The sequence below is a fragment of the Geospiza fortis genome, unplaced genomic scaffold (genome assembly GCF_000277835.1).
Source record: "Geospiza fortis unplaced genomic scaffold, GeoFor_1.0 scaffold148, whole genome shotgun sequence".
Classification (NCBI taxonomy): domain Eukaryota; kingdom Metazoa; phylum Chordata; class Aves; order Passeriformes; family Thraupidae; genus Geospiza; species Geospiza fortis.
The window spans coordinates 141131-158023 of NW_005054655.1; the positions used below are offsets into that span (position 1 = coordinate 141131).

General features: G+C 48.3%; 1 protein-coding gene across 1 annotated transcript in view; it reads left to right on the forward strand.

The window, feature by feature from the left end:
- Positions 1 to 16893, forward strand: part of SFXN5 (sideroflexin 5) — a 101605-nt gene that overhangs the window by 19653 nt on the left and 65059 nt on the right. The window contains exons 4-6 of the mRNA XM_031064918.1: positions 10674 to 10700; positions 12582 to 12636; positions 14042 to 14067. Of these exons, the coding sequence (XP_030920778.1) occupies positions 10674 to 10700; positions 12582 to 12636; positions 14042 to 14067 (108 nt within the window). The remainder of the gene's footprint in view (positions 1 to 10673; positions 10701 to 12581; positions 12637 to 14041; positions 14068 to 16893) is intronic.

Below are 16893 nucleotides of genomic sequence, written 5' to 3' on the forward strand. Positions count from 1 at the left end.
GGGCTGGCAGGGTCTGTCCCCAGAGCCCCGGTGGCTGCTGCGAGTGGGAAGGTGCAAATGACACACAGAGGCCTCGGGGAGCCAATTCGCAGCAGAAGGTGGAGGCTGTAACAGATCCGATTCCAACTGCAGGCAGGGCAGCGATTCCCAAGGAGCCTCCTCGGGGGAACCTCCGGGGGAGCAGCTCTCATTTCAGGGAATGGCTCCTGCCCTGCAAGCAAGGCTGGAAAATGCAGCCTGCCAAACAAGGACCAGGGGCCAGCTTGCTTAGACCTGGCCTTCTCCCTGCTTTGGGAACGCTGACTTCAGCCTCCATCCAAAAGGCTGTACCAGCTGCAGGGTGCAATGGGGTGGCTTTTGTCCTTTTTCCCGCTAATTTGTGGGGTTGTGTCTGTGTCCTGTCCCCTGTCCCAGAGCCCAGCCCAGCCTGGGGGAACAGCTTGGTGCTGGCAGGGCAGCACTGGTGAGGCCTGAGGGGAGCAGCACTCGGCGGCTCCCAGCCCCAGAGGGACTGAAATCCCTCCTGCTCAGGGCACAGCTGCTTCTCCTGGGGGTTTGTGCTCCAGAAGAACCCTTTGCAAGGCTGAGGAACCTTGGGTGTGCTCAGGGTTTGGGCACCAAAGGTCTGCCTTGGGAGATTTGCAGGTGGGTATCAGCACTGGGGGGATTTCGTGATGAACTTCAGGTTTGTTCATCACTTCTTCCCCCAAAATTTTCTTAGCTGGAATTCCCTGCAGTCATTCCATGTTGGAACTGCGTTTCCTTCCCTTTGCAGGCTGAATTTTGGCCTCAGAAATTGGGGTAGGAAGAGTTGCTGAGCTGCTGGTTTAATATCAATGCTCCAAGTGCTTCCCAGCTCCTGGTTTAGTCTCAGTTTTGCTCCAAGTGCTGCCCAGCTCTTGGTTTAGTCTCAGTTTTGCTCCAAGTGCTGCCCAGCTCCTGGTTTAGTCTCAGTTTTGCTCCAAGTGCTGCCCAGCTCCTGGTTTAGTCTCAGTTTTGCTCCAAGTGTTGCCCAGCTCTTGGTTTAGTCTCAGTTTTGCTCCAAGTGCTGCCCAGCTCTTGGTTTAGTCTCAGTTTTGCTCCAAGTGTTGCCCAGCTCCTGGTTTAGTCTCAGTTTTGCTCCAAGTGCTGCCCAGCTCCTGGTTTAATATCAATGTTCCAAGTGCTGCCCAGCTCCTGGTTTAGTCTCAGTTTTGCTCCAAGTGTTGCCCAGCTCCTGGTTTAGTCTCAGTTTTGCTCCAAGTGCTGCCCAGCTCCTGGTTTAGTCTCAGTTTTGCTCCAAGTGCTGCCCAGCTCCTGGTTTAGTCTCAGTTTTGCTCCAAGTGCTGCCCAGCTCTTGGTTTAGTCTCAGTTTTGCTCCAAGTGCTGCCCAGCTCTTGGTTTAATCTCAGTTTTGCTCCAAGTGCTGCCCAGCAGCAGCCCAGGATGCTGCAAAGCTGCTGGAGGCTGGGCTCAGAGCCCTGATTTCCCCCAGCTGTGGGTTCCTAATGCTCCACCCTGTAAGTGCAGTGGGACACAGTGCCGGGGATGCAGGGGAAGGTCCCTCAGCCCTGTCCCCGTGTCCCCGTGTCCCCGTGTCCCCATCCCGGGCTGGCTCCTCCCGGTGCTGCTGCCAGCAGAGAGAGGCAAAGAGCCACCCAGCAGCAGCAGCAGCAGGGCTGGGGGCTCTGCAGGGGAGTGAAGCTTTTCCCGGGGGAGATTTGGAGTTTGTAATGCCTGCGAGAGGTTTGGAGGCGCAGCTCATTAATGAAATTGTGAGAAATGCCACCCACTTTCAAAAAAACGAAAGGGTTTATTAAAACCTGATCAAAAATACAACAGAAGGCTGTATAGAGAAATGTTGAGGTGCCAGGAGCAGAGGATTTTTCCAACCGTGTGCTCATCACACAGTGGAGGTTTTGCCTTTTAACCCTTTAGCCCCTCCCAAAGTTCTGTCCACCGACTCCTTTTTGTTGTCCAGTGGTGGAGATCACTTCCTTAAATATTGATTATTGGGATAATATCCATCACACTGCAACAATTGACTGGAGGTCAGGTGCTGCCATAGTGACAACCCAAATGCCCTCCCAAATGTCCCAAACCCAGCCCTGATAACAACACGAGGGGTGTAAAACGTGACTACAAATCTATAAAACTTCTCTCTATTAATTCTCTATTAAACATTTATACACACAGATACTTCTCTCTAATAATTCTCTATTGAACATATATGCATATATATTAAACATATATACATATATATACACGCCTCTCTATTAGTTCTATATTAAACATGCATACATATATATACTTCTCTCTAATTCTCTTTTAAACATGTATACATATATATAATTCTCTCTATTAATTCTTTATTAAAAATACAAACATATATAATTCTCTCTATTAATTCTCCATTAAACATATATACAGATATATAGACTTCTATCAGTTCTCTATTAAACATATATACATATATATACATGTCTCTTTATTAATTCTCTATTAAACATGCATACATATATATACTTCTCTCTATTAATTCTTTATTAAACATATATACATATATATAATTCTCTCTATTAATTCTTTATTAAACATATATCCACATATATAGACTTCTCTCTATTAATACCTATTAAACATATATATACTTCTCTCTACTAATTCTCTATTAAACATATATACAGATATATAGACTTCTATTAATTCTCTATTAAACATATATCCATCTCTCTACTAATTCTCTATTAAACATATATCCATATATATGTCTCTCAATTCTCTATTAAGCATATAAACATATATATACATCTCTCTATTAATTCTCTATTAAACATATATACATATATATACTTCTCTCAATTCTCTATTAAACACACATATATATATATATCTTAAACACGCATACAGGATATTTGCCTTTTCCTTGTGCGAGTGAGCCACGGCATCACCCATGTATCACAAGACGCAGCTCATGAATGAATGCAGCTCGTTAATAAATGCTCCCTGGTCGGGCAGAGGGAGGTGCTGCCGGTTCCCTGTGTGGTGTTTTCCCCCCAAAGTTCAGATGTGAGCTGGCACGGGTGTGCTCCGTGCCCAGACTCCGGGAGGAGGGAGGTGTGAGGCCCTGGCAGTGCCAGCAGTGCCACGGCTCTGCCTCCTCTCGGGGCCATGTGTTCCCACCTCCCGAGCCTGCACTGGCACAGCTGGCTGCTCCAGGAGCTGAGCTTAATGAAAACCCGGCTCATTCCCCCTCCCCAAATCCTGCCTGCTCTGCCTCTGCTTGGCCCTGATTTCCCTGCTGTCTGTGCAGCCTGAGGGATGGGATAATGGGATAATGGGATGGGATCAGGGTGCTGGGGCTGTGCTGCCCAAACAGGAACCAGCTGCGGCTGCTGGAGGGGAGAGAAAAGATAAATTTCGATCAAATTTCTATTTATTTGTATTAAATTTCTATTGAGATACAATTTTTATTGATAAAGAATCAACAATAAGCCTGAAGTGGAGGCTGGACATTAATCCAGGGATCACAAAACCAGCAATAAACAACCTGTGGATCTTGGCTGACTGAAATCCTTGGAGCCACCAGACACCGGGTTTAGGATTTTTGACCCACATCTCCCTCCCTATGATCTCTATGTAGGATCATAGGCTGGAGAGGACCTGGGGAGGTCGCAGCCCCCAGGATTCGCTGCTGGAATTCTGCCTGTTCATTTCAGTGCGTGTTTGCCTGCGCCTCCTGCCCAAATGCAAGAACACCAATTTGTGAGCGAACACAGCTCCACCGCTGACTTCGCACCCTCAGCTTCACCCCTCAGCATCAGGGGGAGTGGGGAAAAACGGGAAAGATGAAGAATGAGCCCAGCCCGGGGCTGTGAGGCAGGCAGAGGTCCCTTGGAGGCAGACAGACACTCGCTGTTCTGCACAGCCCTTCCTGCGCGTTGGCGGAGCCTGAGCTGTGTCACTTGTGACTTCTCACTCCGCAGCCTCTCCAAATGCACTTCTGGCAGCTGGCTGCTCTGAAACTGTTTCGCTTCTCCCCCATTAGGCTCGGGGAAGTGCAAAGAGGCTCGGCGGCTCGATGGGCAGGGATTCAGCGCGGCGCCGCTGCCTCAATCAGGCGAGCAGCGGGGAGAGGCGCTCCCGCTGCCGCCGCCGCAGCAGCGCCCGCCGGATCCATCAGCGATAAGAGCCTCCCTTTTGGGCAGTAATGGCTTTTCCTCACAGTGTTGATGAAGAGCGAAGAGCCCCATTTGCAGTAAACTGTAATTTTCCCCCGCTCCGGCCTCCCGCAGGATGCGATAGACCCGGGTTGTGCTCCTTGAGCTGCTGCTCCCTTTTCCTGGCAGGAAAAGCCCCTTTTTTGGCCGAGGGTTGAGTTTGGGAATATTCTCGGTGTCGCTGAGGCCAGCGGGGTTTCGGCATCGCCGAAGGCACGGGGGGAGCTGCGATGCACCCCAAAGAACCTCCCCGGTGCCAGGTGCTGCTCCTGCTCAGCCACAGCCCGGCTTGGTTCCAAACGTCAGCTCGGGATTTAGGAGCTGATCTTATCAGCTCATCCTGATAAACACGGGCCCGTCACAGCTCTGTCCGGGCTGGCTCGTGGTGTGTCCACTGAGGTGTGTTATGGTACCTTGAGTACCGGATTTCCTATAAAACTCAATTTTACAACAGTTTCTAGCCTATTTTTAACAATTCCAAGTCACGTCCGGGTCACAGAGCTGATTACACCCGCCAGCTTGGTGTGGCTAAAATGGGATTAAACAAATCTGATCTGGAGCAACCTGAGCTGGATTAGGGAGCCCAGGGAGGGGTTGGGCACCTCCAAAGGCTCCATCCAACCCAAACCTTTCCATGATTCCAGTGGCATCCACGTCCTCCTGCAGCCCTGGAGCAAGGATGGTTTTCAGTGAATTCTCACTCTGCTGAAGCCTTTCCAGGAGAGTGCTGGGAGGATTAATTAGTTAATGTTTATTGAGTGCTGGGAGGCTGCACCGAGTTATTTCAGAGCTGATTTTAGCCGTGGGGACTCGATTCTTGTTCCACCCACTCTTGGGTTGGGATCTGGCAGCAGCTCCTGGTGCTGGGAATCAGCAGGGCCAGGGCAGTGCTGGCACTGGCGGGGCACCTGCAGGGCTGGGGAGAGCTCGGGAGGGGCTGGAGAGTGGCCAGGGCAGGGACAGAGCTGGGAAGGGGCTGCAGGATCCCTGAGGAGCTGGGAAGGGGCTGCAGAATCCCTGAGGAGCTGGGAAGGGGCTGCAGAATCCCTGAGGATCTTATCCCGGGGAACAGGGACAGGAGCAGAGGGAGCGGCCTCAGGGCAGCTCAGGGTGGATTATTGGGAATATTCCACATGGAAAGGGGGGTCAGGGATTGGGAATGCCCAGGGAGGTTTGGAGCGCCCATCCCTGAGGGGTTTCCAGCCCTGTGCATGTGGCACTTGGGGACGTGGAGCATGGTGGCCCTGGCAGTGCTGGGCATGGTTGGGTGTGATTGTCTGAAATCTTTTCCAAGCTGAACAATTCCCTGATGCCACTCAGGGACTCAACAATGCTCGGAATGGCAGAGGAGCTGTGGCATCCAGGAGGAGCCCCAGGAGCCTCCTGCGCTGCCTCAGTGCAGCCTCAGGAGGGGCAGAAATGATCAGAGCCCTCTGGGATTTATCCCACTCGTGGGATCCCTTGAGCTTCATGTCCTCAAGAACCAAACCCTTCCCAATGCCAGGATTTTAGGAGCAGGGCTGTGAAAACTCCGGTGGGGAGGTTTCCTGTGAGGAACAAGAAGAGCCATCGGATGGTGTTACCTGCTTTTCCAGGTGTGTCAGGAATGGCAGACTGCTCCACATCTGTGAGCAGCTGGCGTCGGGCTGCTTTTCCCTCCTTATTTCAATCATTTAAAGAGCTGGGATTATTGGGGAAGCACATCTGGGTTGGAGGCTGCCCTCCCGAGGGCACAGGAAGGGAGCCGGAGCGCTCCGGGAGGAGCTTTGCTGCATCCCACGTTCCGCACCACCCGATATTTGGAATTCAGCGTGGGCCGGGTGATCCGAGCTGTGCTTTAATAAAACCTCACAAGCCCCGGGGTGTGAAACCACTGGCAGTTCCTGACGGGGTGCAAAGTGCCGGCTGTTACCTCGTTAAAATCTGCATTTCTGGGTGCAGGCTGGGAGGTGAGAGCATCGCTGTGGAGCAGCATGGGAACAGCTTTGGGAACAGAACTGGCTGGACAGATGAAATAATTAACTGAAAATACTGTTCTTCAATGATTTCCTCTCCACCCTTGTCCTTAGAGAGGGGTTTGGTTGTGTAATGGTGCAAAGTCCAGCCCGGGCAGGCCCCACTGAGGCCTCTCTGCAGGACTTACACCTCCGGGTGTTCCTTTCCACGTTGTGCTCATCCACCCCGTGCCTCCTAATTAGTCCTTTGTCTGTAATTGTGCCTTGTCACGATGAGTGATTAATGAGTGATTAATCAATGAGGGCTTTTCTCCAGGCAGTTATTCCTGGCGTGGCTGGAGCAGGCACCCATGGATTTAGGATCAGTGCTCACAGGGTGGCACCAGGTGCTTCTAAGCTGAAGGAGGATTCGTTTGGATTAGAAATAAGGCAGAAGATTTTTATGGAGAGGGTGACAAATCAATTGCTGTCTCTGAGTGCAGGACTGTGAAATGTTCCCGTGTTTAATAGGAGGAGGCTCATCCATTAAGGAGAACTGGAACCCTCCGTGCTGTTTTTATAGTGACAGGTGTTGGGGAAGAGATTGGGGCTGGATGGATTCTTTAAATAAATTCTTTTTTTATTTTTTATTTTTTTTAAACTATCTCTAAGCTGCAATTCTGCTGCTAAATAAGGATTGCTAATGAATGTCCTGACAAGCAAAGATCACATCTATTCCAAAGATTTATTCCAGTCTCCATCTCCTCACCACGGCTTTGGTTCTCTTCAGATTCTGGTGGTCTGGGAGACCCTGCCTTAAACATCACCGTGGTATTTGAGGGGATGCTTCTGGAGAACTGAACTCAGCTCCTGAGTTCATAAAATCACAGAATCCTGGAACAGTTTGGGATGGAAGGGACCTCAGTCCCACCAAGTGCCACCCATCATGGGCAGGGACACCTCCCACTGTCCCAGGTGGATCCAGCCTGGCCTTGGGCACAGCCAGGGATCCAGGGGCAGCCCTGGCAAATCTGGGAATTCCAGCCCAGCCAGGAATTCCTTGCCAAGATGCCAGCCCAATCTCCCCTTTCCCAGTGGGAGCCATTCCCTGGCTCCTGTCCCTCCATCCCTTGGCAATTGTCTCTCTCCATCTTTCCTGCAGCCCCTGCAGGCCCTGCAAGGCCACCCTGAGCTCAGGCCAAAGCTTCTCCTGTGCAGGTGAACAATGCCAGCTGTGCCAGCCTCTCCTCCCAGCGGAGCTGCTCCGTCCCTGGGTCCATCCTGGAGCCTCCTCTGGGCTCTCCAGCAGCTCCAGCTCCTCCCTGTGCTGGCACCCCGAGCTCAGGGCTTCAAAACTGCTCCAGGTGGTGACAAAAGTGGTGACTCTTCCTCGAAGAACTGTAGGAAAATCAGAATCCTGGAAAGGACAGGTGGAAATCCCTTCCATGAGTCCTGAAGAGGTGGATCTGAGAGCGCTTGTGAGCAGCCTGGAGCTGGTTCCTGCCCATGCATGAGGGATGTCCATGAAGCAGAGCCTGACCTGACGCCTGTGGTCCCCCTCATCTGACCTAGGGGAGAGCTGCAGTGGCCACAGGGGAACTGTCCATCCCAGGAGACCCTCCTGGTCCAGGTGGAGCCATCCAGGGGAAATGCCCATCCCAGGAGAACCTCCTGGTGCACCTGGTCCAGGTGGAGCCAAGCATGAGAAATGCTCCATCCCAGGGGACCCTCCTGCTCCAGCTGGTCCTACTTAGGTCCCCGGGACTGAAATCTAAACCCCAGCACGGATCTGGGGTCATTCCCTGGGAAATGTTCCATCCCAGGAGAGCTTCCTGCTTCTGATCCAGGTGGAACCATCCAGGCACAATGTCCATCCCAGGAGACCCTCCTGATCCAGGTGGAACCATCCGTGGGAAATGCTCCATCCCAGGGGATCCTCCTGCTCCACCTGGTCCTACCCAGCCACTCTGGGATGAAATCTAAACCCCAGCACGAATCTGAGGTCATTCCCTGGGAAATGCTCCATCCCAGGGGACCCTCCTGCTCCTGGTCCAGGTGGAACCATCCAGGCACAATGTCCATCCCAGGGGATCCTCCTGCTCCACCTGGTCCTACCCAGCCACTCTGGGCTGAAATCTGAACCCCAGCACGGATCTGGGGTCATTCTGTTTTTTTCCATCCCAGGAGAGCCTCCTGCTCCTGATCCAGGTGGAACCATCCATGGGAAATGTCCATGCCAGGGGACCCTCCTGCTCCACCTGGTCCAGGTGGAGCCATCCAGGGGCAATGTCCATCCCAGGAGACCCTCCTGCTCCACCTGGTCCTACTCAGCTCCCCGGGACTGAAATCTGAACCCCAGCACGGATCTGGGGCCATTCCCCGAGCTCCAGAGCAGACTCCCCAGTTTCCCAGTGGCAGATGAGGTGGGAGCATGGCTGTTCCTCCAGGGCAGGAATGAAATCCCCCACAGCCACAGACTGCTCTCCCAAAGCAGCCCGGGCTGGCAGGGCTGCCAGGGAGCTGGAGCTGCTGGAAAACGCTGCAGACAGAAGAGGAATTAGAGGAGAAAGAAGTGAAAATGAGCTGGCAGAATCCTGAGGTGACTCATCAGGTGCATCTTGTGAAGTCTCTTTGGAGAAGTAATGAAACCGCGTGTTCTAACAATATTTGCACTGCAGCAGGGAAAGGCATAAATATTGGGATCAATTAATGAAATTAGAGAATTTGACCAAAAAAGCCCTCGTGCTGGCTCAGAAAGCATCCCTCTTCCTTTTTGCTGGTGTCAGTGCCTGCAGTTGGAGAGGGAAATCCCGCAGTTCTGTTTCCCACCCTGCATAAAGGGGATCTGGGCAGCCCTGGGGTCGCTGGGATGGGCTGGGGAGGCTCCTGGAGCCCCAGGAATTCCTCTCCAGGTGAACAATCGCCCCGTGGAAGTTCTCCAGCTGCTGGGCAGGCAGAGACCTCACCACTGTCAGGGCGTGGAGCCTCCTTCCCTTTGGGTGCTGGGGTTTGAACCCACCTGGTCTTTAGCACCAGGATTGTCCTTTGTGTGCCCCAGGCTCTGTTTTCCACCCGGGAAAGGGGGAACGATGATTTTCCTTAGGGAGGGAATTTTTATTCAGGAAAACTCCCGCGGGTATGTGACATTTACACCTTCAGTTCCTCATCACAGGCAGTGGAGTTCATCACAGAGCTTCATTTTGGAGCTGGGATGAATTGGGAGTGAAATTTGGGGTTGCTGGTATCAATGGGTCAATTAATGCAATTTGCAGCAGACTGATTACCTTACTCCAACAGCATTTTAATGGATTTCTATTTGGGACTGGCAACAAAGCTGGGGTGAGGCACAAGGGTTAATGAACACTGCTGAGCTCAGCAGGGTGAGCACCTGATGTGCAGGCTGGGTGGGTTGGGTGGGGAAATCAGGAGCCAAAAAGAGCCATCACCATCCTGGGCTGTGGCAGCAGCAGGAGCAGAACTCCCCAGGTTCTCCTGGCACAACTCTCCTTGGAATAATTCCCCCGGTTCCTGGCGGCCTCCACTCAAGAGGATGTTGACAAATTGGAGAGAAGCGAAGGAGCCACGAGGGTGGGGAGAGATTGGCAAAGCAGCCTTGCCAGGGAAGCAGCCAGGAGCCTGGCTCGCAGAGAATTTGTGGGATTTTAGATGGAAATGGAGCTTCAAGGGTGGATATGCAGCTCCAAGGGCTCGGGGGGAGAACAAACCCAGACAGAGGTGCCGGGGCCTCGGGGCTGAACACGAGTTTTTAACAGCAAAACCCAGCAGCTGCTGAGACATTTCAGAGCCCTGGCTTCCCACCCATCCCTGGAGTGATGCACATCAGCGTTTGGGGTGTTTGGAGATGATAATTTGGGTTTAGGTTTTAATTTAGGTTTAGGAAACCCCTGTGCCTTGGAGAGGAAGGGCAAACCCTGGGGCTGTGTCTGTGCTGGGCTTGGTGTCTCCTCCTGCACCTCTCAGGGGATGTTTCCTCCTCCAACCCCTCACTCTGAGCCACATTTGGGGGTTTTGGAGCTGTCAGGAGGCAACAGTGAGAGTTTTCAACGAGATCTTTTCTCTCCGTGAGCATTTCTCGGTGCATTCAGAAATGAGAACTGGTGCCTGTTTATTCTATTTGTTGGAAGAGCTCCTCGTGCTCCCTGCAGGGTTTGCCCCACCTTTGTTCCCCAGCAGGGCTGGATTTCCGCAGGAAGCTCATCCGGGGAGAGGCTGTGCTAAATTTGCCTTGAGATCTCGGTGCAGCAGAGGATTTGGGGTTTGTAAAGCTCTGAAGTCTGGCTCTTCTTGCTCTTTCTTCCCATTTAATGCAAGTTTAATATTGTCTCTCGCTGCCCACGCGGGTGTGAAGGAGCTCAGGTGTGTAAAGAGTCTTTAAACCCATCCTGGTGGGCTGCAGAAAATGAGATTTTGTCCCAATCCCTTGTGTTTGTTTATGACAGCAGCTAAAAGATGAATATTTGGGATAAAACTACACTGTTTTTTTTTGTTTTACATTTAATGTTCTCTTTTGTTTTTCCAGCTGTGGGGAGCTCAAAAAATCAAACAGGTAATACACTTTTAAAAATATTTTCAATTTTCCTTATTATTTTCAAGTATTGCTGCTTTTTCCCGTCCTCCCTCGTTCCCTTTGCCAGTTGCTGTTTTGCCTTCCCATGGAAATGTAAATGCAGAGAACACTCTGCCACCAAAGAGCCTGATTTTTTTTCTTTTTATATATATTTATATATTTTGATGTCTTCATTTTCTCCTTCCTGTCTAGTCAAGAGCTTTCTTGTCTCCAGTTTTTTGCAAACAGTTTGACAGTTCCTTGGGAAGGTTTGTGCCTGTGCTGTACCTTCCTCCCTGCAGCCCCAGATCCCTGGGGAATGGATTTCTCTTTCCCAGCGAATCCCAGCGCAGCCTCCCGGGCTTGGCAGCAAATCTGGGGGGAAATGTGGGCAAAAAGGGGCCAAGTGAGCCTTGCTGCTGCTGGTCAGTGAGGCACATTTGGGGTTTTGGGATCTCCAGAGGCACCAGGGCTGGCTGAGGAGCTGTGGGGGCACAGCAGGGTTGGAATTTCTGGAAAATCCAGGTGCTGTGTGGGGTTTTTGGGTGTCCCTTGTGGAGCCATCCCGAGAGGGCTGGGCCTGCCTGTTGGTGTCCCAGCTGGGGCTGGAGCAGGGGGGGAGAAGGTTCTGGAATGGGATCCACAGCTGGAGATGGGGGAGAAGGTTCTGGAATGGGATCCATGCATGTAGGATGGAGAAGGTTCTGGAATGGGATCCACAGCTGGAGATGGGGAGAAGGTTCTGGAATGGGATCCATACATGTAGGACGGAGAAGGTCCTGGAATGGGATCCACAGCTGGAGATGGGGAGAAGGTTCTGGAATGGGATCCATACCTGCAGTGGGGAGAAGGTTCTGGACTGGGATCCACACCTGCAGTGAGAAGGTTCTGGAATGGGATCCACACATAGAAGGTTCTGGAATGGGATTCACACCTGCAGGGAGCAGAAGGTTCTAGAACGGGATCCACAGCTGAAGAGGGAGAGAAGGCTCTGGAATGGGATCCACACCTGGAGATGGGGAGAAAGTTCTAGAATGGGACCCACAGCTGCAGTGAGAAGGTTCTGGAATGGGATCCACAGCTGGAGATGGGGAGAAGGTTCTGGAATGGTATCCACACACAGAGATGGGGAGAAGGTTCTGGAATGGGATCCACTTTGTGAGAGGGTTCTGGAATGGGATCCACACCTGCAGTGGGGAGAAGGTTCTGGAATGGGATCCACTTCGTGAGAACGGTCTGGAATGGGATTCACAGCTGGAGATGGAGAGAAAGTTCAGGAATGGGATTCACACATAGAGATGGGGAGAAGGTTCTGGAATGGGATCCACAGCTGGAGATGGGGAGAAGTTCCTGAACTGAATCCCCCATTGTGTTGGGTTTTGGGGTTTGCCCTGTGGCCCCTTTGCTTCCCCTGCAGGATAAATTGATTTTTCTCCTCATCCTCCCCATCCTCGGCCACAGCCAGGGCTTTTCCCACCTCTCCTACCCGGGACGTTTCAGCCCCAGTGGAGGTGCTGAGGACAGGCAGGGACAGAAAATCATTCTCCTTTTCCCTCCTCAACCTGCCTTTCCTGGGGCTCAGGCACAGCTGGGGTGGCTTTTGGGGACACAGAGCCACTCTGTGTATGTGAGGTCAATGATTTCCTCCTAAATAACTAAAATTCATTAACATTTTTGATTTAGTATCATTAATTACTGCAGGAGAGGGGAGAGCAGAGCTGGGAGGGGTTTTGTGGAGCCTGCTGAGCCTTTGGTGGAAGCGAGGAGGGTCCCAGGGCAGGGAGATTCCAGGGACTGCGTGGTCACAGGAGGTGTTTGAGCTGGGGGTGGCTGTGCCCTGTGCCCTGTGCCCTCACTGGGCTCTCTGGTGACATTTTCCAGGCCATCATCCACCCTGACACCAACGAGACCATCTTCATGCCTTTCCGAATGTCAGGTACGCCGTGTCCTGCCGTTCTCCTGGGATCTGGATAAATACTGGGGTGGGGGTTCTCCTCTTTGGGAACTGAATCTTGTCAGCTTTTAAACCAAGATCAGGAAGGAATTCCAACACCAAAATCCCTTTGCAGGCAAGGAAAATGAGGACCCTAAATTCCACTGTGAGACTTAGTGCTTAATATTTTCCTTTTTCCTTTCCTTTTCCTTTTTCCTTTTCCTTTTCCATTTTTCCTTTCCCCTTTCCTTTTTCCCTTTCCCCTTTCCTTTTCCCTTTCCCCTTTCCTTTTTCCTTTCCTTTTTCCTTTTTCCTTTACCTTTTCCTTTTCCCTTTTCCCTTTTCCTTTTCCTTTTTCCTTTTTCCTTTTTCCTTTTTCCTTTTTCCTTTTCCCTTTTTCCTTTTTCCTTTTCCCTTTCCCTTTTTCTGTTTCCTTTTCCCTTTTTCCTTTTCCCTTCCTTTTTCCCCCTTTCCTTTTTCCTTTCCGTCCCTATTGGGAGCATTTTAACTTTGCATTAAATGGCAGATCTTGCACCCACAACTTCAGGGGTGTAAAATCCAGGTCAGCAGCTTGATCCATCCTCGCTGGATGAAGAGGAGGGGGCTGGGGGGTTTATTCTCCAGGAAAGGATGGGCTGATCCCTGGTTTTCCATGGGTTATGATATCCAATAGCCCCAGCGCTGGGATTCCAGGGAGGATCAGCTCCTCTGTGCCTTAATGAGCTGTTTAATGATTCAAAATTAAATTAAAAACCCTCTTTGGGGTTTCTCCCCCGTGCTCAGGTGCCCAGCAGCTGTTCTGGGAATGCCAGGGCAGCCCTGGTGCTTTTCCAGCAGATTTATTTAAATAAACAGGACCTTTCCCATGGTTTTGGGTGCAACATCCCCTGATTTGGGCACAGGGGAAATGAGCAGGGTTTGTGCTCAGTGCTTTGGGGGATGATGCTGAGGGTGAAGGGGGGAGAAGCCAGCACCCTCTGCTTTGCTGCCTTGTCCTGAATTTGTCTCCCAATTTTTTCTTCCTCTCAGGTCTTTGCCCTTTTTGGCTGTAAATTGGATGCAGGAAGTGCATTCGGTGATATTGGGGAAAGGCTCTGAGACCTCCCCCTGGAAGTCAGGGAGATGAATTATAATTAGCACAGGAATTGGCAGCCACAGCAGGGGGAATGTGAAACGTTTGATTTCTCTGGTGCTCAATAAAACTTGAGGAAAAGACTTGGGAGAGCTTGAAAAGCAAAAAATAAAGGATGGGAAAACCAGGAAGGGGCTGCAGCTGTGGGTTGGAGCATCAGGTGGGGTTCCAGGATGTCCCAGGGTGGTGGCAGTGAGGGCACCTGGTTGTGCCAGGAGTCCCTAAACTGAGACATTCATTCAAATTAATTCATTTATTTTTCTTTTCCCCCCACAGGTTACATCCCCTTTGGAACCCCCATCGTAAGTATTTGGTTGTGGGCACCAGGGAATGATTTCTGAGCACAATTCTGCACTAGGAAATGATTCCTGAGCACAATTCTGCCCCAGGAATTGATTCCTGAGCACAATTCTGCCCCAGGAAATGATTCCTGAGCACAATTCTGCACTAGGAAATGATTCCTGAGCACAATTCTGCCCCAGGGAATGATTCCTGAGCACAATTCTGCATCACGAAATGATTCCTGAGCACAATTCTGCACACTCCAGCTCAGCACCTCGTGCCATTCCCACAGCATCCCCACCTTCCCCATTTCCTGTTATTGAGGGGTTTTATCTGTTAATGTATTGAGAAATAATTGTATTTATCTATTATCTATCAGGTTATTGATGAGTTAACCCAACCTCTTTGAGGGTGCTTAATCTGTTATTGAGGGGTTTTATTTATTAATATATTGAGGATATTTATCTATTAATTATCAGGTTATTGAGGAATTAACCCAACCTCTATTTGAGGTTAATTCCTCACTATCTATAATATCTATTTGAAGGGGTTTTATCTATTAATGCATTGAGATTATTTATCTATTATCTATCAGGTTATTGGTGAATTAACCCAATCTCTGTTTGAGGGTATTTATCTACTATTGAGGTTTTTTATCTATTCATATCTTGAGGTTATTTATCTATTCTATATGAGAATACTGGTAAATTAACCCAGCCTCTAGTTGAGGGTATTTATCTATTATTAAAGAGGTTTTGTCCATTAATATATTGAGGTTATTTATCTACTATTTATGAGGTTATTTAGGAATTAACACAACTTCTGAGGTTATTTATTATTGAGGTTATTTTTCTATCAATCTATTGAGGGTATTTATCTGTTATCTATTATTATCTATCATATCTATTGAGGTTATTGATGAATTAATCCGACTCTTATTCAAGGTTATTTATCTATTATTGAGGTTATTCATTTATTAATATATTGAGGTTATTTATCTGTTATCTATCAGGTTATTGATGAACTAACCCAACCTCTGTTTGAGGTTAATTATCTATTATCAAGGTTATTTCTCTATCAATATATTGAGATTATTTATCTATTATCTATCACATTATTGATGAATCAATCCAACCCCTATTTGAGGTTATTTATCTATTACTGAAGTTATTTTTCTATCAATATATTGAGGTTATTTATCTATTATCTATCACATTATTGATGAATCAATCCAAGCCCCCAGTATGAGGTTATTTATCTATTATTGAAGTTATTTTTCTATCACTATATTGAGGTTATTTTTTATTAAATATCACGTTACTGATGAATTAACCCAGCCTCTGTTTGAGGTTAATTGTCTACTATTGAGGTTATTTATTTATTCATATGGAGAGGTTATTTTTTATTAAACATCAGGTTGTTGATGAATTAACCCAGCCTCTGTTTGAGGTTATTTATCCATTTAAAATCGTTCCCACAACCTCCTTCAGCACCTTCATCTTTCCCTCTGCAAATCTGAACTAGTTGCTGAATTAACCCAACCCCTATTTGAGGTTATTTATCTATTACTGAAGTTATTTTTCTATTAATATATTGAGGTTATTTTTTATTAAATAGCAGGTTACTGATGAGTTAACCCAGCCTCTGTTTGAGGTTATTTATCCATTTAAAATCGTTCCCACAACCTCCTTCAGCACCTTCATCTTTCCCTCTGCAAATCTGAACTCGTTGCTGGCAAAATGCAACTCCTGCAACTCTCAGATTTCGTTTTTGGACAGTTTTATTTTGCATTTCTGTGGTTTAAGGGTCTCTTCCCAACGTGAGGAGCTCCAGCTCAGCCAGGCAGTGCAGTGTGCTCTCGTTTGGGTTAATTAACCCAAAGATGAAGAGGAGAGGGGAAAGATGAAGGTGCTGAAGGAGGTTGTGGGAACGATTTTAAATGGATAAATAACCTCAAACAGAGGCTGGGGTAATTCATCAATAACCCGATATTTAATACAAAATAACCTCTTCATATGAATAAATAAATAACCTCAATAGTAGATAATTAAACAGAGGCTGGGTTAATTCATAATAACCTGATAGATAATAAAAAATAACCTCTCCATATGAATAAATAAATAACCTTGAGAGTAGATAAATAACCTCAAACAGAGGTTGGGTTAATTGATCAATAACCTGGTATTTAATACAAAATAACCTCAATGTATTAATAGATAAATAACCTCAATAGCACATAAATAACCTTGAGTAGGGGTTGGGTTAATTGATCAATAACCTGATGTTTAATAAAAAATAACCTCAATATATTGATAGATAAATAACCTCAATAGTAGATAAATAACCTCGAATGGGGGTTGGGTTAATTGATCAATAACCTGGTATTTAATAAAAAATAACCTCAATATATTGATAGATAAATAACCTCAATAGAAGATAAATAACCTCGAATGGGTGTTGGGTTAATTCATCAATAACCTGATGTTTAATAAAAAATAACCTCAATAGCACATAAATAACCTTGAGTAGGGGTTGGGTTAATTGATCAATAACCTGATGTTTAATAAAAATTAACCTCAATGTATTAATAGATAAATAACCTTAATAGTAGATAAATAACCTCGAATGGGGGTTGGGTTAATTGATCAATAACCTGATGTTTAATAAAAAATAACCTCAATATATTGATAGATAAATAACCTCAATAGCAGATAAATAACCTTGAATGAAATTGGGTTAATTCACCTCCTGAGGCTGTGCCTGAGGGTGATTTCTCCTTGTTTTGGGGGATTTTGGGAGTGTTTGGGTGCTCTCCATGGCCAAAGGCAGAAGGGAGAGAATTCTTG